The sequence below is a fragment of the Mytilus edulis genome, chromosome 5 (assembly GCF_963676685.1).
Source record: "Mytilus edulis chromosome 5, xbMytEdul2.2, whole genome shotgun sequence".
NCBI lineage: Eukaryota > Metazoa > Mollusca > Bivalvia > Mytilida > Mytilidae > Mytilus > Mytilus edulis.
Window position 1 is genome coordinate 12,560,079 of NC_092348.1, and position 26,715 is coordinate 12,586,793.

The 26,715-nt window shown below is 33.3% G+C and overlaps 1 protein-coding gene across 1 annotated transcript in view; it reads left to right on the plus strand.

Moving 5' to 3' along the window:
- Positions 1-3,879: 3,879 nt before the first annotated feature.
- LOC139523004 (E3 ubiquitin-protein ligase TRIM45-like) overlaps positions 3,880-26,715 on the plus strand; it is a 70,077-nt gene continuing 47,241 nt past the window's right edge. Inside the window, exons 1-4 of the mRNA XM_071316719.1 lie at positions 3,880-4,137; positions 8,764-9,996; positions 10,367-10,516; positions 24,089-24,179. Of these exons, the coding sequence (XP_071172820.1) occupies positions 8,832-9,996; positions 10,367-10,516; positions 24,089-24,179 (1,406 nt within the window). The 5' untranslated portion in view covers positions 3,880-4,137; positions 8,764-8,831. The remainder of the gene's footprint in view (positions 4,138-8,763; positions 9,997-10,366; positions 10,517-24,088; positions 24,180-26,715) is intronic.

The following is a 26,715-nucleotide window of genomic DNA, read 5'->3' on the forward strand; positions in this document are numbered from 1 at the left end:
ATCTACTTATATAAAAATTAGCCCATCATTTCAATGGAGATTATATAGCCCCACCCTGCCTTCATGGTTCATTGACTTTGAAACTTTTACATAGTTTACAAGTTATTGTTTGTGTTTAGGTTTGTTTAACGGAAACGACTTAAAATATATGAATGCTATTTGGTATGCAGTAGTATTAGCATTGACGCTTCTTATTTACATTGAGATTGTTTAGCCATGTACCTTAGTCATGTTTCATTGACATTGAGTTTTTGCATAACTTATATAACATGTTAACGTATTGCTATTTTATTTTCAACATTTGCATAATCAAAAGTACACAAGGGTGGAACATGTCTCTGTAATAACAGTTGATTGCAATTGCTAATGACCAAACGAACAAAATTAGTGTCCTCGTTTGAATTGTTTTACATTATAATTTCAGGGCCTTTTATAGCTGACCATGTGGTATGGGCTTTGCTCATTGTTGAAGGCCGTACGGTGACCTATAGTTGTTAATTTCTCTGTCATTTTGGTCTCTTGTGGAGAGTTGTCTCATTCGCAATCATATCACATCTTCTTTTTTTATATTTAAAGACAAAAACCGAAAATCAAAATGTCTATAAGTGTTACAATGAATGTCAGCTCAAATTTAAATATGACTTAATCATTTAAACATTATTTTCTTATAGTCTGAAATAAAGGCAACAGTAGTACACGCTATTCGAAACTCATAAATCGATTGAGAGAAAAAACCAAATTTGGGTTACAAACTAAAACTGAGGGAAATGCATCAAATATAAGAGGAGAACAACGACACAACAGAAACGCAACATTTAAATGTAACACACACAGAAACGAACTCTAATATAACAATGGCCATTTTCATGACTTGATACAGGACATTTTAAGAAAAAAATGGTGGGTTGAACGTGGTCTTGTCGCTTGCTATAGATCCCGCTTTTATGGCAATGTTAAATAATATAATATTAAAATGAGAACATTACATGACAGGACTACAATACAAATAAATGGGAGTCAATATAGGACAGAGAAACACACATATAATAGCTTACAAAAGGTACAAGGTTTAAAAGACTAACCAGTGACGCTCAGATAAAAAAAAAGTTCGAAAGCTCAAACAAATACAAGTTGAAGAGCACTGCGTACCAAAGGTTCCAAAAAATTGTGCCTAATACGGCTAGGGTTTTCTGTCTGTGACAAGAACATCCTTATTATTTAGAATAATTCATTCTCTTGCAAACAGTAAATTTTATAAAATGACTACATAATAGATATACATGATTAAAACCGCAGTGGTGACTAACTACAGAATAAAAACGGTTACATTACATAAAACAACCTAATCCAGCACATTAAAATACATAGCCGAGTTAGCCAAAGCCTCAACGCACACTGTGATGTCATATTTGAAATTCTAAAAAAAAACACAGTGACGTCACATTTAATTTGTAAAAATATTTCCCAAAAATAAGATAGAATTAGGAGTTATACAAGATTAGATTTGTAATACTGATATTCATTTATTAATAACAATGAAAATTGCAATACTTATTATTATCAAATTGTGGTAGTAATTAGTTAATTAATTGTATTATCTAGCTATGTCGGTGTTTCTTCTGAATCAAACTGTAAACCAAATATATCGTATAAATTTCGTTGAACCAATTCTTATAGTCTGAATGATTGCAAATTTTATCTAAAATACCAAATTGACAGGCTGTGGATTCATTGTGCTTTGTGCTTAATTGAAACAAACTTGTCCTTCTAATTTTGAGCTTGGGCTATTAAATTATTCAATAACAACAATTTGCGTAACAGTTTCCAGTCTCGTTAGTTGAAGGATTTATAATCATTCGTTGCTATATCAAAATGCAAACATGGACATTTTCCGTGCTGACTCTTATTTATACAGAGTCTACATTATGGATACAGACTGTCTAATTTTGTTTTGTTTCAAAATTTTTGTGAAAGAGCAGCATTATATAAGTAAATGCATATATATGTAAAATAATGTATGCTTTATACGTAATTTGTTTTTACAAAAAGACATTAGACCTTGCATGAACAAAAGACATGTCTTTTTTTTTTAAATTTTAAGCTCTAAAATGTCTATAAAAGTAATATATTTAATCGAACACCTTTATGAAATCTGCAATGAGTTAACAAAACAGTTCCACAAATAACAAAAAACTATAAATATATGGCTATTACTGATGAATGAGGTTAACATGGCAAGCACATGCTTTTGTGTTTTTAATTTCAACCCTTATGCTATAAAAAAAAAAAAAAAAAAAAAAAAAAACTAGTACAATTTCTATTGAATCTTATTGAAATTTGCACGAGAAAAAAAATACCTTCACAATTAGTTGATAAAAATATCAAGATTATAAAAACAACATCGGTTACTATCAATAGTTGGCTAATTATAATGTGTTTATGTTAAAATAGAGGTAGGATAAACTTTGTTAGCATATAGGATTGACAAATAAAACGTTTCAAGTCTTATTAAAATTTAGATTTTAAGAGTAAAACATTTACAAACAGTTTCGTATATTTCCATAAATCCAAAATGCTTTTCACATCTTGATTGAGGTATCTTTCGAACATGTAAATTTTTCATCGAAGACATGGATTACTAAAATGAATAGATGAGAAAAAAATTACAAAATTTCTAACTTTATTTTGATTTTACATCATGATGTCAAACTCATAGATCGAATATAAACTGACAACATCATGGCTTAAATAAAAAGACAAACAGACAAATAATAGTACAGAAGACACAACATAGAAAACTAAAGACTAAGCAACACGAACCCCACCAAAAACTGGAGTGATCTCAGGTGCTCCGGAAAGGCAAGCAGATCCTGCTCCACATATGGCTCCCGTCGTGTTGCTTCTGTTTTAACAAATCCGGTAGATTAACTAATTCGGTAGGTCATATTCTTGAAAAAGGAAGGGTATTGTAGTTTAGACTTAAGGAGCATATTCGATATCATCTGTGAAACGGTTATTCCATAACTGTCAACCAACTCATGATGGCGTCCGTAAAATTTACGAAGGAATGATTTCAACTTCACCATTTGGATTCCTTTGTTTAATAGCTTCCTTGTGAGAAGCAGTCATCTATCAAGGAAATCATGATAGGAAATGCAAGCCCGGGAATCTCGTATCAACTGGGAGAAATATGCTCCGTATGCAGGCGCTGCTGGAATTTTTCTATATAGAAATGGAAAGTTCACAATTTGGATGTTGAAATCATCACTTTTGTCGTAAAGTTTTGCTTTCAACCGACACTCATTGTCAATTTCTAGATGTAAGGCAAGATATAAGGCATACTTAACTGTATCTGTAGTATCCTTTATATCTAATTCGATGGGATAGATTCGTTCAACGTAGTCACCAAATTTTGTATTATATATAGTCTGAGAACATCATCTTTATATACATAGCGGAACGTAAAGTTAAAGGATATTGCTAACTTCTTATCTTTCATCCTTTCTTCAAATTGCTCAACACAAAGAAAATGTTCTATCATGCAGGTGATAAATACTCACTCGGTGTCTTTGTGGTGTTCAGCATCAGCTTTCTACTCATTCTTTGTTTAACCATGTTCATCTACTATTTAATTTATAGTAAGCAGAATTTGAAGGTATCATTACAAGCCGCATATTTTTTTATTTATAAATATTTCAATATTATGCTTAAAAAGATAATATTGGCTGCTTTGTAATAGCAAATTTTTAAAATATTAACGATTAAGGTAGAGATAATGCAGATTTTGTTTTACTTTTAAACCGCATTGTAAAATAAAACATCAGATACTTTGCGGACAAAAATATTTTTCGACACGATACAAGAAAGACAACTCGAGTGTAAATATAATTTGGCAAACCTAATGTCGACTACCGAAATCAGCTTCTGACAGTTTTTACGTATTTTTTATTGTTTATAGTTCTATTCATCTTAGGATATCAAAACGTAGATAATTTACAAACCTACGCTGCTTTTTCGTTTGGATAATACTACAAAAACAATCAGCGATAGCATAGTATCACTTTCATCAAGTGCAAAGTATTTAAAAGTGAAAGTGAAAGTGAAAGAGTCATTTTCCATAAAGACATTAGTTAAAATGTAAGTAAGAATGGTAATGATTTCATGTTTTTATTATTTTCTGAAGATTTTATGAAGTCAATGTTTGTAGTTCCTTTTAAAGTACAGTTTCTATATTTTAACATTTAAGGTCAAGTGCAGTAAATGTGAAATTAGTATGTAATTCATGTCGTTCCGACCCTAAATCGATCCGGCCAAAATCTATTTAAGCGTAACGACTTGATATTTATATGTCATAAATTTAACTAAATTTTGCTTACAACTTTTTACGTTTTGAACTATAAAGATAAAAAAGAAGATGTGGTATGCTTGCCAATGAGACAACTCTCCACAAGAGACCAAAACGACACATAGATTAACCACTATAGGTCACTGTACGGCCTTCAACAATGACCGAAGCCCATACCGCATAGTCAGCTATAAAAGGCACCGAAATAGCAATGTAAAACAATTCAAACAAAAAAACTAACGGCCTTATTTATATAAAAAAAAAATGAACGAAAAACAAATATGTAACATATAATCAAACGACAACCACTGATTGAATTACAGGCTCCTGACTTGGGACAGGCACATAGTATACATCAATAATGTGGCGGGGTTAAACATGTAAACGGGATCCAAACCCTCCCCTAACCTGGGACAGTGGTATAACAGTAAAACATAAGAACGAAGGTATATGTCTCCCACAATATTTTGCCTGCTAATGTTCGTAAATATATTATAGATATAATAATAGCAAAATTTCAACAACTTACGATCAATTTGAATCTCAATATTTCTAATGACATGATGGCCTTGTCACGTTTCAGTATCCGTTAGCAGTTCCCATTATACCTGAAATATTTTTAGCAGGGACTCCGTTTGATATTTTGTGTAACAAACTAAGGGTTACCACTAGTTGGATTTAATCCCATTGACTTGGACTTCCAATCCTCTCATATACTCGGAAAAAAACGGGTTACTGGAATAATAATGATTTTCGCAATCAGAAAAACGTTTTTAGAAATAAAGCATAAACAATTTGTAGTTCCTTGTTCATCTGTATTGAAGAAAAAACACATTAAGACTTGGTTAGAAACACTCGCACGATAAACAGAATAAAAACGTATAGTGCGGTGACAGAATAGGAAAAAGTCGATTATAAAAAGAGTTTAATTTCATTTCATGTTATACGGCTAAAAATTGGCACAGTCCTAGAAAAATGATTTTACTTGAATTTAAGATTGGTCGTCAAAAAGTCGTATGGTGCATTTTTTTCAGCTTTTAGTCAACAAATTTGACTTAAAATGCCGATCATTAGTGGCATGCAATTTGGCATTTTATTGAAAAGCTGCAGAGGAATATCTTTCTTTTCTGTTTTATTCAAACATCAGACATAACGCTCTATGCATTAGGCGAAAAAGATAATCCTAAAAGCCTTTTGATGGCAAATTATGAGGGTAAAACTACTGTAAACGGGGACATTTTGTGCTTTTACCAGATTTCAACATCATACAATAAAGCGCTGATGAATGGATTATATCTTATATACTATAAAGTTATAAAACTGCAATTTTTTTTCATGTTCACATGTTTTTATGAGGTAAAATTGTTTGAAACGATATTTTTTAAACTTTCAACAATCTCTGCTATTCAATCATTTACTTTAAAAAATTCCGGATAGTAGTGTCCTGTCCATGATTGGACTGAATACATAGTTTTCCCGTAATGTTTTGGACTTGATATTACTTGTTGATGTTGATGTTTTATTGTTTTGTTGAATTATTTGAGTGTCCGTAATTCTTTTTTAAGGATGTGTTAATATGATTTTATCTATATAAGAGGCAAAATAAGTGTTTCGGTTGTTTATTTAAGAAATAGGGATCCGGCAAAATCCCAAAAAGATCACAAAACAAGAAAGTCCGTTGAAACTTGACTTTAACATTTCAAAGAAGCAAACATTCAGTTTAATCCCTTAAATAGTGTTATTTTCCTAAGTGCGGAAGTGGGATAATTGATTTATTTTACCACTTACAGTAAATCGAGGTATTTTGACACAGTTGATTGGTGTATATAATGATGAAATTTACCCGAAATTGTGCGGATGACATGTTGTGACTTTAGTTCATTCATTCTATTCGTTTGAAAATTGCTTATAATAAAAGTGGATACGAATGATGCATAAGTCTACATACCATAATGGTATTTACAGTTCGCGCTACAATTAGAAATACAGAAACTTTTCAAAGATCTAAAGTAAAACATTTTGCTTAATCCCCAGTCCCACTACACCACGATCGCACCAGTCCACGCTCACCGCGATCTTAAATAATTGACCAATAAGGATATATCTAAAATCGATGTCAATACACAGTACTTGTAGCAATATTGATCCCCACCCCAAAGTATTTGAATCAAGTTTTTTTATCCTTCATTGATTTTTTTTATGTCGTCTCTTACGAACATGTATATTCCATCCATATGGGTCAGAACATCGACAGGGTTGAATGAAAGAGATGCAAAAAGGATGGGCAGGGAAAAGTAGATAACTATTTTTTGGAAAATAACTTTTAACCCAGAATCCTGAAACTTCACAAATAAATATGTTATATGAGGACACTTAAAAATTACAAGATAATTTTGAGTACATACAACCTAAATATATTTCCTCTTGCGATAGTATTACAACATTTTGACTTTTCTACCTGTACACATGTAAAATGCACTAATTCAAACTAACAGACAGATTAAAAGAATTAGTTCTTGATTTTTTCTTTAAAAAGTGACCCCAAAAGATACTAATACTTTGTTTTAGAAAAGCGACAAATCATAAAAACCTACTATGATACAAAAACAAAACTCTTTGAAACTGATTATCAAAATGTTTGATTTCTTGATTTCATGGTTGACAACATAATTATGTGTTACGGTAGGAGGACTTCTTTTTAACACACGATCGGCAATCCCATGGAAACCATATGTGCTCCACTTCTTACCGACTTAGTTATTTTTTCCTATGAGGGCAACTAATTATATAAATGCAGGAGCTTCTCGGGAAGAAGAAGCTGTCATTAATTTCTTACATTCACGTTCCCCTGTATAAATGATGTCATTTAACCTAATGATTAAAATGTGACTATTTTGAATGGATCTATCCTTCCAACTTCAAACAAAAGATTAAACAGGTGCTGTTAAGGCAGTATCATATTTTGCATTACAACTTGAAGTTGACTATGAAGGTCGGTTGAGAATGAAACTTTTTATGTCGACATCAGGGATGGGGTAATTGAAAATGTAATGGTAATTAAGTGTAATGCATTACAATTTTCCATGTAATTGAATGTAATGTGTAATTGAGCATTTTTTAATTACATGTAATGGTAATTTGATTAATTACATTGAAAAAAGCATGTAATGCTCAATTACTTTTGAATTACATTTGAATTACATGTACATTTATGGTATTAAGGATTTATGTTTGATGATATAAATTGTAAAATTATATTTATTTTTCAAATATTGATATCACATGCTTTTTCAATATATGAAGTCTGTAATTTATTCGGAAGTTTTTATATTATTTATTTCACCTGAAGAATGTTTTTCTGAATAATCTTATGATTTAAAAAAAATGTGAGAATCATATATTAGTGTTGTTCAGTATTTAAGAAAGATCTTCAACTGAATAGATTGATAAGAAGAAAACAAAAACAAAAAAAGTGTGAAAAATCTTTCTTAGACAGTTCATTTAGAATTTAAAATCACTGCACACAATCATTTTGTCAAATTAGTATACACAAAAGGCTAGAAATAAAAAATAACAGATGTAAAAACAAACAGCAATTAATCAGATTAAAATGTCCAGGGACAATGCTGCTTCACATTTATTTTGTCTAATTAGCAAAATATTGCTAAAATTTAGACATTATATACATTGTTTGTACTAAAAATTATTTTCAATATTGTGACAAACATCCTTTTTTAAATACTTTTAAGGTAAAAGGTTTCTTTAAATTTATTTATAATTTCTTATTTTATATGATGTTTGATTTAAATGACTTTATTTCTTAGATGTCAAAATATCCGTTAATGTATTGGCAAGTTAATAGGAACAAATTCCCTCTCCCATCAACACATCTTCTGATCATGCAAGTATAGTTCATGGAAGTCTAATACTTCCATGTTCTGATCAACAATATCTGCCACATTAGCTCCTGTCGAAAGTATATTTAGAATTGCTCGTGAAACTGTTCAGACCAGAGAGATGCAGACTTAATGACAAAAAAATAAAATTTCTAATGATAATCAGATGCAACTTACATGAATATTTTACATATGCATTATATATATACATGTATTTTATTGTTAAAAAATGTTATGATGAAATGTAATGTGTAATTTAATTAGTTACTTTAGTCAAGTAATTGTAATTTGATTAATTACATTTCAAAAATTGTGTAATGTGTAATTAGTGTAATTGATCAATTTTGCAATGTAATGTGTAATTTAATTAATAACATTCTAATGTAATCGACCCCAAGTCTGGTCGACATGTGAACTTATTTTATTAGAATCTTACATTATATTGTCAATCATTTCTGGGAAAATTCACAAACAATCTATTTATGAATGATAATATATTAATGCTGGTACTTCCTTTTTCAGATTGTTTCATGTATGATAAGCAAATGCATTAACTAGCTAAGCTGACAAGAAGGGGTAATTTGACAAAGATGGCAGAATGTGAGGACTCGCAAAAAGTAATAGATATTATGAAATGTTCGATTTGTCTAGAAAAATACAACAAACCAAGGTCTCTCCCATGCTTACATACTTTCTGTGAGGGTTGTATTTTGACGTACAGTACTTCAATACTGGAGAAATTGGACCGTAAGGAACATGTTAACTGTCCAGTCTGCCGCGCAACAGTCCAGTTACCAAAGAAAGAATGTACACCAAAGGAATTTGTGGATCAGTTACCTGTAAATTTCTTTATAATTGGGTTATTAGAAAAAGAAAAAGTTGCACGAAAGGAAAAGTTATGCATGATATGTGAGAGACTTGATATCACATCAAATGCAACTTTTATATGCACGGATTGCTCAGATACACTTTGCGATACGTGTCAGAAATATCATAAAGCAAATAAAGCGACATGCAACCATGATATTATACCGGTATCACAATTGTCAGACGATGGAATTCTGCCAAAGGCATTTAAAAACATTTGCACAAAACATTCTAAAAATTTTATACTATTCTGTAGAGATCATGATGTTCCGTGTTGCTTACTTTGTCTCTCTGTTGATCATAGAAAATGTGATAAAATAATTTCTGTTGAGGAAGCAGCAAAAATGTATTGTTCCTCTCTTAGATTTGAAGACCTTCAAATAGATTTGAAAAATGTTTCAGATGATATCAATACACTTTCCACTCACTATTCCCAATGCTTCAGAGATATAGAAACACAATATAAATCTAAGCTTAAGTATATAGAGAACACTTGTAGTAGTCTAATTGCAAAAGTAAAAGATTTAGAAATTACAAGGAAAACTCAACTTGCAAAAATATTCGATGAAAGAAAGGATGCTGTAGAAACTCAGATGATTGCATGTGAAAATCATAGAAAGTCCATTGACAATGAAAAACAAGTTCTTGATGCTAGTCTTGGAAAAGCATCAGATGTACAAGTACTGATTGAAGCACAAAAAATCGCCTCTCAGGTCGAGCATCACAAAAGATTTTTAGCAGACTGTTCAAGCAAACATAACTTTGAATATAAAATGATTGAAGACGATGGAACAAGTTTAGCAGAATCTGTCGAACAGTTTGTAGACAGTATGTGTGCAATTTCTTGTGATAGTGTGGAAGTGGCACTCAACTTGATGACTGATTTGAGTAAGTTTACTGCAGATATACTCATAATTATTCTAGACTGCAGGACACTGTATTTTGCAAGGAATTAAATTGCACTTTTGCGAGATTAAAGTCTTAATGGAGAGATATTTACATGTGAATAAAGTTCTATTCAAATTTGATGAGAAATAAAATTTAATAAGTACCAGTCAGTTTGGATTTATATGCTTGAACTGTCATCATGCCTGCTCAGAATATATGCATAAAACAACATTCTTATAAGAAAGTATGTAGAATTTGGAGACTATTTTTTATATATATATAATTGTATTTTAAGATACATGTATTAGTTAAATATTTAGCATAATTTGTATTTATGTTTTTTGATAATTTATGATTTTCCTTTGAATAGGTTTCAGCCAAGTTGAATTTATACAGGAAGAGAATGCAACAGAAGAGCAGATAAAAATGGCACGGAAATTCTTATTGCCAGATCACTTTTATCTATATGAGGAAAAGTTACCTTGTTCAGGTTGTAATGGTTGTAATGATTATATACCAGGTAATGTGAAACCATTTTCAGTAAACATTGTCAGGCCCAATAATCTTTCAAACTTTATTTTTTTCACGAGTAAAACCAGATGTGGGGTATATAATATGGCAATTTAGATTCTTTAATTATGGATTTCAACCACTTTTTGAGGAAATAATGGGAGATGAATGTATAAGTTTATTTGCAAAACACATATAAAATTGAGAATGGAATTGGGGAATGTGTCAAAGAGACAACAACCCGATCACAGAACAGACAAAAACAGAAGGTCATCAATAGGTCATCAATGCAGCGAGAAATTCCCGCACCCGGAGTCGTTCTTCAGCTGGCCACTAAACAAATATATATACTAGTTCAGTAATAATTGACGTCATACTTAACCCCAAATTGTACACAAGAAACTAAAAGTAAAAATAAAACAAGACTAACAAAGGCCAGAGGCTCCTGACTTGGGACAGGCGCAAAAATGCGGCGGGGTTAAACATGTTTATGAGATCTCAACCCTCCCCTATACCTCAAGCCAATGTAGAAAAGTCAAAACATATACATGCTTTGGCCATCAAAACAAATATTACATGGATGACACAAACAGCAGAAAACAACAAAAATGATACAATTTTAAGTAATAATTTCCATGCTGCCAGTAGATAATTACAAAATTACATAGTTTTATTGACAGTTTTAATCAATTGATATATTTTATAAATATTTGGTAAATAATAAACCTGCCCATATATCTGACCGAAATTTGATATGAATAAGGTAATGTTTTAGCTAGCTAGTTCATTGAAGAAGGCAATAGAGCATGCAAAAAAATAACGGTTAAGCAGAAGCATATCAGGATAATTTGTGGCAAATTGTAAAAGATTTTTTTTTACATAACATTATAACAGAATTTTATGTTGTGTATGTATAATAAATGATCATCGAAGTGACTATACACCTGCAAGCCAGACCTCCCCGTAAGTAGTCATTTGAGATCAACTAGGCACGCCACTTATTTTCCCTACCATCACTTGTTTCCATTGTTTCCAGTAACTCCGGCTTCATTACAGGACTCTTACAGTTTTTTTACAGAATTTTTTTTAATGATACTAGTTTTAATTACAGGGTTCTATTCATTTGGTATGAATGTACAAGTACGCAGTCATAATCAATTATTGAACCCGTTAGTCAAAATTTATTATTACTGTTCTAATCATTATCAAACTGCTATTTATTTGGGATGTATAAATATGCAGCCTCTGTTTTAATTACTCTACAATTGTCAAATTTGAAATATTATACCAGCTTAGATCCGTCAGTGCTGTTTAATATTTGGAGTGTATTTTCACGCAGTTGTTGTAACATCTTAATTGTCGTCACTTTGGAAGTTTAAAGGTGTGCCAGTTCATATCGCAAATTCCCATTTTTAGGCAGTTAAGCTGCCTTATGCGAGCACCCTGGATTTGTGTTCTACCCAATAAATGCTGAAATACGTTCCATTGTTATCATCTAGCTGGCTACTATATTATTTATAACTTATTGGACAGTTTTTTCATACTTTTCATTCTGGATTACAAAAAATATGACCAGAAAAACCTTAAATGATCGTCGATTTTCCCAAAAGTTTTGAAGTTGCACATAGGAAGTAGAGCACATTAGGAATCCTTATGTAGTTTATTATCCCATGAGCTTTTGACTAAGATGTCAAAGAACAAATGTATGAAATATTTAATCGCCGTAAATCTCTAAAGACAAGTAGTTAAGATTTCCCAAATTGCAAAAGTCGTAGGAATATTGTTTGTCGTCAATACATAGTCAACTACGTCAGTAGTCTATCAATATAAGTTCAACTGATCACGCTGTTGGCGGCAATTTTGAATTAGAAGACGAAATTTTCGTATCTTTTCAATTTGGACGCAGGGGTTCAAATTAGTGGTTGTCCGAGGTCTGCGACATTCCACTTTTGCAGTCGGACTTTCTACTTGGTTACTAGCTACGCTCGACATGCCAGACGGACCTTGAAAGAAAAGAAAAAAAAACTTTTCAAACGTTTTTACCAAAGTTTCGATCTAATAAACGATCTCAAACTTATTTTCATCATTTCTATTTATGACATCGATGTTCCATTTGTTCAACCGCTAGTTTTATAAGAAAATCGCCGACATATAATGTGTAAATCAGAGTAAAATGGTATCTCACTATCTGTCAAAAACAACATTGAAAACAAAATGGCTGCCGCGAGAAGACAATTACAATATCGGATCCGATTCCGGAAGCGGATAAGGGTAATCCCGGGTTTTGGCTTTAAACTAAAAAAATCCAGACAGGTGACAAAATACATCTTTGCATGGGAAAGAAATATAAACACTAGAATTGAAAACCAAAACATGTATAAGAAAGAAAAAGCAGAAAATATTTTGTACACCAATTTTAATGTCAAAATCCAATACAATGTGACAGCTGGGAACAGTTTATCTGACAACATATATGTTCCTGGTAACAGTATAAATGTTCTTTGTCAGTGATAAATGTTGGTAATGCATGCTAGATGCTTTTAAAGTTAAACATATTACTGCAATTTCAAGGGCTATTTTTTTCTTCTCAATTTTGATAGGTCATTTAAAATAGCTGGAAGTTTCTTATGTAAAAAAAAAAGATGTGGTATGATTGCCAATGAGACAACTATCCACAAGAGACCAAAATGACACAGACATTAACAACTATAGGTCATCGTACGGCCTTCAACAAGAAGCAAAGCCCATACACTATAGTCAGCTATAAAAGGCCCCGATAAGACAATGTAAAACAATTCAAACGAGAAAACTAAAGGCCCTATTTATATAAAAAAAATAACAAAAAACAAATATGTAACACATAAGCAAACGACAACCACTGAATTACAGGCTCCTGACTTGGGACAGGCACAAATAGTGCAACTATATTATATGATACCTGAATGTAAGCAAATCATATGATATGTAGGTGGAGTCCATTGGGCCACTCTACCTCCTCCTGTTTGATAACTTTGAAATGGATGAGATCCCCACCCCTCAACCATATACATTCATGTAGGTCAGAGACTAAATAACTAATCAAATGAAATATAGGGAAGTCCCTAGGATCACCCCACCCCTCCATGTTTTAGAACTTGGAAACAGTCGAGATCCCCACCCCTAAACCATATTTATTCATGTATGGGACAATATATATATATATAACCAAATGAAATATAGGTGGAGTCCCTGGGGGTCACCCCACCCCTCCTGTTTGAGAACCTGGTAACAGTCGAGATTCCCACCCCTAAACCATATATCTTCATGTAGGGAACAATTTAACTAATCAAATGAAATATAGGGGATGCCCTGCGGGTCACCCCACCCCTCCTATTTGAGAACTTGGAAACAGTCGAGATCCCAACCCCTATAAACCATATATATTCATGTATGGGACAGTATAACAGATCATATGAAATATAGGTGGAGTTCATGGGGCCACTCTTCCCCGTCCAGTTTGAGAATTTGAAAACGGTTGAGATCCCCAATCTTAAACCATACATATACATGTATGGGACAAAATAACAAATCAAAGGAATAATAAGGGGGTCCCTAGGGTCACTGTAAACCCTCCTGTTTGAGAACTTGGAAACATTCGAGATCCTCAACCCTAAACCATATTTATTCATGTATGGGACAATACAACTAATCAAATGAAATATAGGGGGATTCCCTGGGGTTCATCCCACCCCTCCTGTTTGAGAACTTGGTAACGGTCAAGATCCCTACCCCTAAACCATATATATTCATGTATGGGATAATATAACAAATCGTATGAAATATAGGTGGAGTTCGTGGGGCCACTTTACCCCCTTTCTGTTTGAGAATTTATAACGGTCGAGATCCACAATCTTAAACAATATATTTTTATGTATGGGACAATATTACAAATCAAATGAATTATAAGGGGGTCCCTATGGTCACTGTACACCCTCCTGTTTGAGAACTTGAAAAAAAACGAGATCCTCACCCCTTAACCATATATACTCATGTATGGGACTATATAATAAATCATATGAAATATAGGGAAGTCCCTGTGGTCACCCTACCCCTCATGTTTAAGAACTTGGAAACATATGGGTTCCACACCTCTAAATTAAATGAAATATAGGGGGAGTCCCTGCAGTCAGCCCACCCCTCCTGATTGAGAAATTGGAAACAGTCGAGATCCCCACCTTTAAATTAAACCATATATATTCATGTATGCGAACTAATCGAATGAAATATAGGGAGAGTCCTTAAGGTCACCCTACCCACTCATGTTTGATAACTTAGAAACAGATGAGATCCCCACCCCTCAACCATATATATTCATGTATTGGACAATATAACAAATCAAATGAAATATAGGGGAAGTCACTAGGATCACCCCACCCCACCTGTTTGAAAACTTGATAACGGTTGAGATCCCCACCCCAAACCATATATATTCATGTATGGGACAATATAACAGATCATATGAAATATAGGTGGAGTTCATGGGGCCACTCTTCCCCGTCCAGTTTGAGAATTTGAAAACGGTTGAGATCCCCAATCTTAAACCATACATATACATGTATGGGACAAAATAACAAATCAAAGGAATAATAAGGGGGTCCCTAGGGTCACTGTAAACCCTCCTGTTTGAGAACTTGGAAACATTCGAGATCCTCAACCCTAAACCATATTTATTCATGTATGGGACAATACAACTAATCAAATGAAATATAGGGGGATTCCTTGGGGTTCATCCCACCCCTCCTGTTTGAGAACTTGGTAACGGTCAAGATCCCTACCCCTAAACCATATATATTCATGTATGGGATAATATAACAAATCGTATGAAATATAGGTGGAGTTCGTGGGGCCACTCTACACCTTTCTGTTTGAGAATTTATAACGGTCGAGATCCACAATCTTAAACTATATATTTTTATGTATGGGACAATATTACAAATCAAATGAATTATAAGGGGGTCCCTATGGTCACTGTACACCCTCCTGTTTGAGAACTTGAAAAAAAACGAGATCCTCACCCCTTAACCATATATACTCATGTATGGGACTATATAATAAATCATATGAAATATAGGGAAGTCCCTGTGGTCACCCTACCCCTCATGTTTAAGAACTTGGAAACATATGGGTTCCACACCTCTAAATTAAATGAAATATAGGGGGAGTCCCTGCAGTCAGCCCACCCCTCCTGATTGAGAAATTGGAAACAGTCGAGATCCCCACCTTTAAATTAAACCATATATATTCATGTATGCGAACTAATCGAATGAAATATAGGGAGAGTCCTTAAGGTCACCCTACCCACTCATGTTTGATAACTTAGAAACAGATGAGATCCCCACCCCTCAACCATATATATTCATGTATTGGACAATATAACAAATCAAATGAAATATAGGGGAAGTCACTAGGATCACCCCACCCCACCTGTTTGAAAACTTGATAACGGTTGAGATCCCCACCCCAAACCATATATATTCATGTATGGGACAATATAACAGATCATATGAAATATAGGTGGAGTTCATGGGGCCACTCTTCCCCGTCCAGTTTGAGAATTTGAAAACGGTTGAGATCCCCAATCTTAAACCATACATATACATGTATGGGACAAAATAACAAATCAAAGGAATAATAAGGGGGTCCCTAGGGTCACTGTAAACCCTCCTGTTTGAGAACTTGGAAACATTCGAGATCCTCAACCCTAAACCATATTTATTCATGTATGGGACAATACAACTAATCAAATGAAATATAGGGGGATTCCTTGGGGTTCATCCCACCCCTCCTGTTTGAGAACTTGGTAACGGTCAAGATCCCTACCCCTAAACCATATATATTCATGTATGGGATAATATAACAAATCGTATGAAATATAGGTGGAGTTCGTGGGGCCACTCTACACCTTTCTGTTTGAGAATTTATAACGGTCGAGATCCACAATCTTAAACTATATATTTTTATGTATGGGACAATATTACAAATCAAATGAATTATAAGGGGGTCCCTATGGTCACTGTACACCCTCCTGTTTGAGAACTTGAAAAAAAACGAGATCCTCACCCCTTAACCATATATACTCATGTATGGGACTATATAATAAATCATATGAAATATAGGGAAGTCCCTGTGGTCACCCTACCCCTCATGTTTAAGAACTTGGAAACATATGGGTTCCACACCTCTAAATTAAATGAAATATAGGGGGAGTCCCTGCAGTCAGCCCACCCCTCCTGATTGAGAAATTGGAAACAGTCGAGATCCCCACCTTTAAATTAAACCATATATATTCATGTATGCGAACTAATCGAATGAAATATAGGGAGAGTCCTTAAGGTCACCCTACCCACTCATGTTTGATAACTTAGAAACAGATGAGATCCCCACCCCTCAACCATATATATTCATGTATTGGACAATATAACAAATCAAATGAAATATAGGGGAAGTCACTAGGATCACCCCACCCCACCTGTTTGAAAACTTGATAACGGTTGAGATCCCCACCCCAAACCATATATATTCATGTATGGGACAATATAACAGATCATATGAAATATAGGTGGAGTTCATGGGGCCACTCTTCCCCGTCCAGTTTGAGAATTTGAAAACGGTTGAGATCCCCAATCTTAAACCATACATATACATGTATGGGACAAAATAACAAATCAAAGGAATAATAAGGGGGTCCCTAGGGTCACTGTAAACCCTCCTGTTTGAGAACTTGGAAACATTCGAGATCCTCAACCCTAAACCATATTTATTCATGTATGGGACAATACAACTAATCAAATGAAATATAGGGGGATTCCTTGGGGTTCATCCCACCCCTCCTGTTTGAGAACTTGGTAACGGTCAAGATCCCTACCCCTAAACCATATATATTCATGTATGGGATAATATAACAAATCGTATGAAATATAGGTGGAGTTCGTGGGGCCACTCTACACCTTTCTGTTTGAGAATTTATAACGGTCGAGATCCACAATCTTAAACTATATATTTTTATGTATGGGACAATATTACAAATCAAATGAATTATAAGGGGGTCCCTATGGTCACTGTACACCCTCCTGTTTGAGAACTTGAAAAAAAAACGAGATCCTCACCCCTTAACCATATATACTCATGTATGGGACTATATAATAAATCATATGAAATATAGGGAAGTCCCTGTGGTCACCCTACCCCTCATGTTTAAGAACTTGGAAACATATGGGTTCCACACCTCTAAATTAAATGAAATATAGGGGGAGTCCCTGCAGTCAGCCCACCCCTCCTGATTGAGAAATTGGAAACAGTCGAGATCCCCACCTTTAAATTAAACCATATATATTCATGTATGAGAACTAATCGAATGAAATATAGGGAGAGTCCTTAGGGTCACCCTACCCACTCATGTTTGATAACTTAGAAACAGATGAGATCCCCACCCCTCAACCATATATATTCATGTATTGGACAATATAACAAATCAAATGAAATATAGGGGAAGTCACTAGGATCACCCCACCCCACCTGTTTGAAAACGTTATAACGGTTGAGATCCCCACCCCAAACCATATATATTCATGTATGGGACAAGATAACACATTAAATGAAACATAAGGGTAGTCCCTAGGGTCACCCCACCCCCTCTTGTGTGTGTTTTGAGAACTTGTATAAGATTGAAATACCAACTCCTAAACTAAACCATATTTATTCATGTTTGTCATTTCAAAAAGATTGAATGACATACATTGTCAATCTCATGCATGTCACTTTGCTAGACCTAACCAATGTGTACTAGACCTTGTCCAATTTCAGGCGACCATGGGAATGAATAATTATGGGAGCTTTGTTTGGAAGACTTCATAACAGCATTATGTTTCAATCATTTTTTTGATAATTAAAAAAATTTATTGATGGAAAATAATTAGTAGGTTTAAAGAATTTACCTCAATCATAATTTGAATTATTTCTGGTCTTATGAAAATTTTCATTTTTCATATGGCTCATTTTAAAGAAAACATATCTTTCAAGTCCAAGAATGTTTGACCAACTTTTTTTATAATTACCTGTCATTTTATTCCAAACTCAGAAATCATAGACCTTGGGTGAAGGTGAGGGACATTTACATTTACTATGGACAGGTTAGACAGACCTCACCTTTGATCCCTGTAGTAGTAAACATTTGTCTGATTTGTGTCTCATAACTTTTGTACTGTTGAACACAAACTCAGTTTTCTTTCCAGGGAAGCAAGTCCATTCATACTTTTACAAGCTCGTACTAAAGTCAACTTGAACTACTAACAGTTAACTATCAACTAGAAGAACTGCAATCATTGCAAACTTGTATCACTGCAGACTCATGACCATGAAAAAAATATACCTGATATATGCGTTGCTTTTAAAAACTTTTACAAAATATGAATTATTTGCCTTAATGATTAATTCATTAAATGAACATAAATGTACAATATATAAATGTTTAATGTTGTTCTTTTTAAAAAATCTTTAAAAAAAAATTGAAGCAACATTGCAACAGTTTTTATAATTATGTTTGGCTTGGTTTTTGGTTGACTGCCTACAGCGCTTACAGTGCTTTGATTATTTTAGGTTTATGTTTACGTCGTGTTTTGGATATTTTTTAATTGTACTATTGTCTCTAAATATGATGTTCTGGTGAAACTGTTTTACCTATTTTACTATATATAATTCAAATTGTTATAGTTTTATAATCAAAATACTTTGATATGCTTCATTTTACATCGTGATCATACATATATCCGAAATAATTATAGTTACATTTGTTCATTTTTGTTCATTTGTTCATTTTTGTTCATTTGTTCATTTTATTGTTATATTTTTTTGGTGTTATTTGGTGATGTTGTACCCTTTTAGGCTGGTCATATATTATATTTTGTAGTGAACTGTATCATCTTTATATGATCCATCGCCCCGTAAGATTTATCGTTGGCTATTATTCAGTTATTTTATATATTTAGGAAAACAATAAGGCTGAAAATCCACTAAATATTTATATTCAATATGAATATTCACATTTTGTCTATTACAATATATATTTATATATACTAGTATATGAAAAGGCGACAGGATACCGGTGTTCAAAAGTTATAAATTTAGAGAAAACAAATCCGGGTTACAAACTAAAACCGAGGGAAACACATCAATTATAAGAGGGGGAAAAGGAATAACAGGAAGTACAACAACAAAAACTGTCATATTCCTTACTTGGTATAGGCATTTTTTATGAACCTTTATTAAACCTGGTTTTATAGCTGGATCAACCTCTCATATGTATAACAGTCACATTAAATTCCATTGTATTGTCAATAATTTGTGAACAAAACAAACAGGCATAAAAGGTAAAAATGGGAAAATTGGAGTAACGGCAGTCAACATTGTGTAATAGTCTTAATTCCCATAAAAACAAACAATCCACTCCCCTTTATGATGACTTTTATTAACATTAAGCATTTTAGGATACTAAATAGATAGAAACTATGATATGCAGCAAAATTAATAAACAAGCAAATGCTGATCTTCAAATTATTCCAATGGTCCTTAAGGTAGTATGGGTGTATTTTGCCAGCTTGGATTGTAACTAGCAAAGATCATAAGGTCCATTTGTTCAATCAAGTTAGCAAAATTTATTAGAAGAATACAGAAAAATAAGGTTAATTTTCATTCAAAATAACAAATTTTTAGGATTATAACTTATAGATATTCACAATGCTCTTCTACTTCGTACTTGTTTGGCTTTATAAATATTTTGATATGAGCGTCACTGATGAGTCTTGTGTAGACGAGACGCGCGTCTGGCATACTAAATTATAATCCTGGTACCTTTGATAACTATTTACACCACTGGGTCGATGCCACTGCTGGTTGACGTTTCGTCCCCGAGGGTATCACGAGCCCAGTAGTCAGCACTTCGGTGTTGACATGAATATGAATTATGTGGTCATTTTTATAAATTTCTTGTTTACCAAATTTTAAAATTTTTCAAAAAAAATAAGGATTTTCTTATCCCAGGAATAGATTACCTTGGCCGTATTTGGCACAACTTTTTGGAATCTTGGATCCTCAATGCTATTTGGCTTCGTACTTGTTTAGCTTTATAAATATTTCGATATGAGCGTCACTGATGATTCTTGTGTAGACGAGTATGGCGTACTAAATTATAATCCTGGTACCTTTGATAACTATATTAACATTTTTACAGGCTTAGATTATTTTTGTTTGGTTTTTAATGTTTTTAAATTAGCATTTTAAGCGGGTAACTTAGAATAAGGGCATTTTCTGAAGGAATCTACATGAAACTTATATTTTAGACGAAAAAACGTAAGGTGATCCTATCTTTTCTTTTGATATTCTCAAAGCATTTTCTTAAAGCTATCTTCTCTTATTTCATTTTACAATTCTATCATTCAGTTTAGCTTTTTATCTCTTAATGATGTTTTTTTTTTTCAGTATAATCCATACAAAATGTGTCATTTTTGTCGAGCCTGCGACTTTTGTCGCAGAAAGCTCGATATAGGGATAGTGATCTGGCGGCAGCGGCTTTAGCTAACTTCTTAAAAGCTTTTTATTTCATAAAGTAGAAAACCTGGATGCTTATACTTTGTATATAGATGCCTCATGTTACGAAGTTCCCGTCAGTCACATGTCCAATGTCCTTGACCTCATTTACATGGTTCAGTAACTATTTGAAAAAAAAAGGTTTTTGTAATGTTAAATTCTCTCTTACTAGTATTATAAGTACTAGACATGTTCACCGTAACCGAAACCAAAAATAGTAGTGAGGTCAATGGTAAAGGTGTATATATTGTTTGATTAGCTCAACCCTTTTACTCTATTATCAGTGGCGGATCCAGGGGGGGGGGGTTCCGGGGGTGCGCACCCCCCCTTTATTTTTGCCGATCAATGCATTTGTATCGGGACATATGTTTTGCACACCCCCCCCCCCCCCTTTTGCCCTGGGTGCCCTGGGTTAGCACCCCCTTTCGAAAATTCCTGCATCCGCCCCTGATTATATTGTTTGAAATTTGAATACGCTAGATGGAGAAATACTTAAATTCAACAATTTACATGAATATATATATATAAAAAAAATTAAATTCAACAATTATTAAATACACTCATGCAAGTAATATACAATTAAGATGGGGTCCATACAAATGTATGTATGATGTACATTAATCATTAAGGAAGTTTCGTCGAAGGTTAATAACTGTACATGAAATTTAGCCGATTCTTCATCAAGCTTAGGGATCAATGGTTACATGACCTTCAGCTGAAGTATGGGAATCTATGAAGTGTGATTGGCCAGAATTGAAAGAAGCAGATAGATCTATTGACGGCACCTCCCATTAGATTAAATCGCCCAATCGAAAATTAGGCATTGTTTTATAGTGGACATCGTCATAAACACTGTATTTACACGCAAGACATAAAAGACACATGAAAGAAAATAAGATACATCAATCTGATTTCCTAGGTCATGACCATGACGCGATGACTTACAGATTGATGGATGCGATCGGTTCACGCGAGATATTACCGTTTCTTCGTGATTGTTACTTATATATAATTAGTTGACATGACCAAAATATTTATCTGAACATCCAATTGCAACACCATAAATTGTAGGGCAGCTACGCAATCAAAATGCAATAATCCGCGATCAACGCAAAAGTATCAATTAAAGATTCGTGGAAAAAAAGAGTTTATGCAGAACATTCCGTAAGACGAATAAAAATTTATAAAATAATAGGTTCTCTTCATAGACATTTAACTTTCCTTTTTTGATAGATTCATGTGATTAAGGAATTGAAGTTATAATCCATATAATGCATTCTAATATCAAACAATATAATGGAGTAAGAGGGTTGAGTTAATTTACATTATAAACATTTACCATTTACCTCACTACTATTTTTGGTTTCGGTATCAGTTTCGGTTTCGGTTTCGGTTTCGGATTCGGTTATGTTGAATATGTCTAATAGGATAACTATGTTTGGTATGTGCGTACCTTGCAAGGTCCTCATGCCCGTCAGACAGTTTTCACTTGACCTCGACCTCATTTCATGGATCAGTGAACAAGGTTGAGTTTTGGTGGTCAAGTCCATATCTCAGATACTATAAGCAATAGGTCTGGTATGTTGGGTGTGTGGAAGGACTGTAAGGTGTACATGTCCAACTGGTAGGTGTCATCTGACCTTGACCTCATTTTCATAGTTCAGTGGTTATAGTTAAATTTTTGTGTTTTGGTCTGTTTTTCTTATACTGTATGCAATAGGTCTACTATATTTGGTGTATGGAATGATTGTAAGGTGTACATGTCTAGCTGGCAGGTGTCATCTGACCTTGACCTCATTTTCATGGTTCAATGGTCAAAGTTAAGTTTTTGGGTCTTTTTTTTCTAATACTATATACAATAGGTCAACTATATTTGGTGTATGGAAATATTTTATGATCTATATGTCAGTCGCGAAGGTTTTATTTGACCTTGACCTCATTTTCACGGTTCATTACTCAGTGCTAAGTTTTTGTGTTTTGGTCTGTTTTTCTTAAACTATAAGCAATAGGTCAACTATATTTGTTGTATGGAAGAATTGTTAGCTGTGTATGCCTGCCTGGCATGGTTGATCTGACCTTGACCTTGGTTCATTGGTCATTTTTTAGTTTTCTTGGTTAATGTTAAGTTTATGTGACAGTTGTAATAAAGCTTCATATTGAGGTCTATCAACATAATTTCAATGATTAGTAAAGAAGGCGAGACATTTCAGCGTGTGCACTCGTGTTATGTTTTGGTCTGTTTTTCCTAAACTATAAGCAATAGGTCAACTATATGTGCTGTAAGAAGAATTGTCAGCTGTACATGTCTGCCTGGCATGGTTTATTTGGCCTTGACCTAATTTTCATGGTTCATTGGTCAATGTTTAGTTTTCTTGATTAATCTTAAGTTTATGTGACAGTTGTAATTATATATATCATAAAACTACATTTTAGGACTATCAACATAATATCATTAATAATAAGTAAAGAAGGCGAGACATTTCAGCGTGTGTACTCTTGTTTCACAATCTGTATCTTGAGAAATTGCCCGCTGACCTATCATATTTATTATAATTTTGAACATATCACAATATATGCTACGTCCATTTTTGCAAAGTATGAACTAATTATATCATTTTCAATTTATACTCCCATTCCACCTTAATAGTGTAATGAGTGCTTATGGTTCGTCATTCAATTGGGGTTTGTGTTTTGAAGCTTTTGTAAAAAAACATATTTCTATCATTTTATTAAAAATATCATACTGACATGTGCAATTCAGGATCATTGGAATCTCTAGTTTGGTATGTTTTAGCAAGATACTGAATCCAAATGAATAAGAGTATTTCTGAGTCAGATTTGCTTTTCACATGTTGATAAAATACAATCTTCTTTCCTTAATTCTGTTCATTTTTTTGTTACAATTGAATATGACTTATATCATCAACAAAAAAATAACATTCATTTCCTATATGTGTTGCAGGTGATCTGACAATCAGCCATACAATTGAAAATATTAGTGATCTAAAGGACTGTGTTTTAAGTCCACCATATATGATTAGAAACATTCCTTGGTAAGATTATTTGTAATTGTTTTGTTTTCGTGTTCAAGATCTAGAGGAGCATCGTTATGATAATGCTTTTGTCTGTAGTTCCACTCTTCTATTTGTACATTTTATTGTGTGTCGCCTGCAACAAAAGTCACATAACGCTTATAAGGTTAGTAGGTTCAAGTTAGTAGGCGGGGCTTATTTAAATACTCGGTAAGTAGAGGTGTTATGTCCTTTTAGAAAAATGACACGGTGCTAAGGTAAATACTAAAGGTTTCAACAGACGATGGAATTGATGATGAACGATTGAAACAAAATCATAAAACAAATCTGAAGTTAACAGGTTGGTATTATTGGCATTTGTTTTTGTTTAGACCAATGTAAATAGGTTCTTGATACTAACGTTAATGAAGAGTTGATCACTTTAATAGGCCACTAGTCTAATACAACATGTGAAGATAGTCGGTTAGATAAATGCGTAATATAGTGTGCTAGTGACCTAATACGATATATATGGGGACAGTAAATTCAATAGGGGGAATCGAGCTTTGCTCTAAAACCATTTGGAATTTACATACATGTATATCGTATAAGGTCACTAGCACACTATGTAACTAATAATATTTCAAACGGTAGTCTAGAAGACCTGGATGCTCCATACCTTGTAAACAGCTGCCTTAATATGTTGAGATGTTTCCATCTGTCATACAGTTGTTCTTTGTTATTGAAATCATTCTCATGGTTCAGAGAGTCCTTAAAGAACTGCGTTTTTTAATTACCCGACCTTCTCGCTTGTGATGAGTAATAGGATACATATATTTGGTATAAGGAATCCTCACAAAATCTACATGTCTGTTAAATCAAGATATCATTTCGCGTTGGCCTCAATTTCATGGTTCAGTGGTTAATGTAATTAATACGTTTTTGTTGTTAAGTCTTTTTCTCAGATGCTATAAAAAAAAATAGGTCAACAATATTTGATGTGTGGAATGTTTGAAAGGTGGCCATTCTATCTGGCAGATTTCGACTGATTTTTTTAGATGTTTTTGTGGCTTGATCTTTTTCTCATATACTTGGTGAACTAGATCAACCTAATTCGCTGAACTGAATGATTTAAGGTAGACACATTTCTAGCTGGCAGGTTTCATCTGACCATAGCCTTAAATTCATGGTTCAGTGGTTAATGTATAGTTAAAAGTTTGTTCTATTTCTCTACAACTATAAACAGTATATCAACTAATGTATGGTGTGTTGGATAATTGTAAGATGTATATGTCACACACAAACTTTTCGTCCAATCAAATTGCTTGAATTTGCCTTCTAACTTTCATAGTGCATACTTTTTCGGTGTACTAAATAACTACGCATGAATGACCACAAGGGTAAGATTTATTGTATCGTAATCAAGATATTAAAATAAAAATTGCTACTGGCTGTTTTGAAAAAAAATGTTGTGTTCCAAATAAAACTAAATAGTTTGTAAATAGTTTTCAAATTAATTTTTAAACATCCCACTATTTAATCTCTGGATCCAAAAATGTTTTTGACAATTAAAAGTTTCTTTCATTTAAATAAAGCGTAACAAATATGGCACTTTATACCTTGATTAGAGTACAATGCCATCTAAAATTGTAATCATTTATATTATCTTCCATGTAATTACTTTGTACCCAAAAATAGAGTGAACCATGAAATCTTGTGAAGGGAAATTAATGCAATTTGATCCATTGATGCTATTTCGTCATGAATTGATTGATTATTTTTTGCTTCATGTCCAGTAACAGATATTTCATGCACGTAAACTATCTACTGGACTACCTATGGGTACATACCAGGGGCAGATCCATCCATTTTAAAAGGGGGTTCCAACCCAAAATAAAGGGGGAGGGGTCCAACTGTATGTTCTTATTTAAAACATTGATCATCCCAAAAAAAAAGCGTTTTCCACCACCCTCTTTTTGGACCTGCCACTGCAAACTATCTATATGTTTTAAGATTTATCATGTATAGTAAAACACCGCTTTATACAAATATACCAATAAACATTCTTACACCAGCAACTACAATCTTTTCATTCTGGAGTCAATATCTTACAATGATAATAGTGAGTAGATTTACAAAACTACGTAAATGAGCTACACCTAGTCAGCCAAAACATATCAATAGACTAATAACAGGATTACTCAAGTTGTAAATATGTGCTAAATTGGATAGTGTATAGAAAGGTACACTGTAAATATACCTGACGCCTGACGCGTCCGGACGCGTTCAAAATTTGTACACCGAATGTTCAATATTTTAACGTCATATGTTAATGCTTAGAGACGTGTTCAAAGTTTTAACGTTTGTGTTAAAACTACTAACATGTGTGTTCAGACACAGTGAACACCAGTGTTCAAATTCTGATGTAAAAAAAGGAGACAGTCGTTTGTCCGATTTTCTATCCTTCTAATTGGCAAATTCAAAAAGAAATTCTTTAAAATATATGAATGTATACGCAGGATGATGATCTGTGAATTTTTAACTAATATTTTAGTAATTGGGAAATATTAAACTTCCA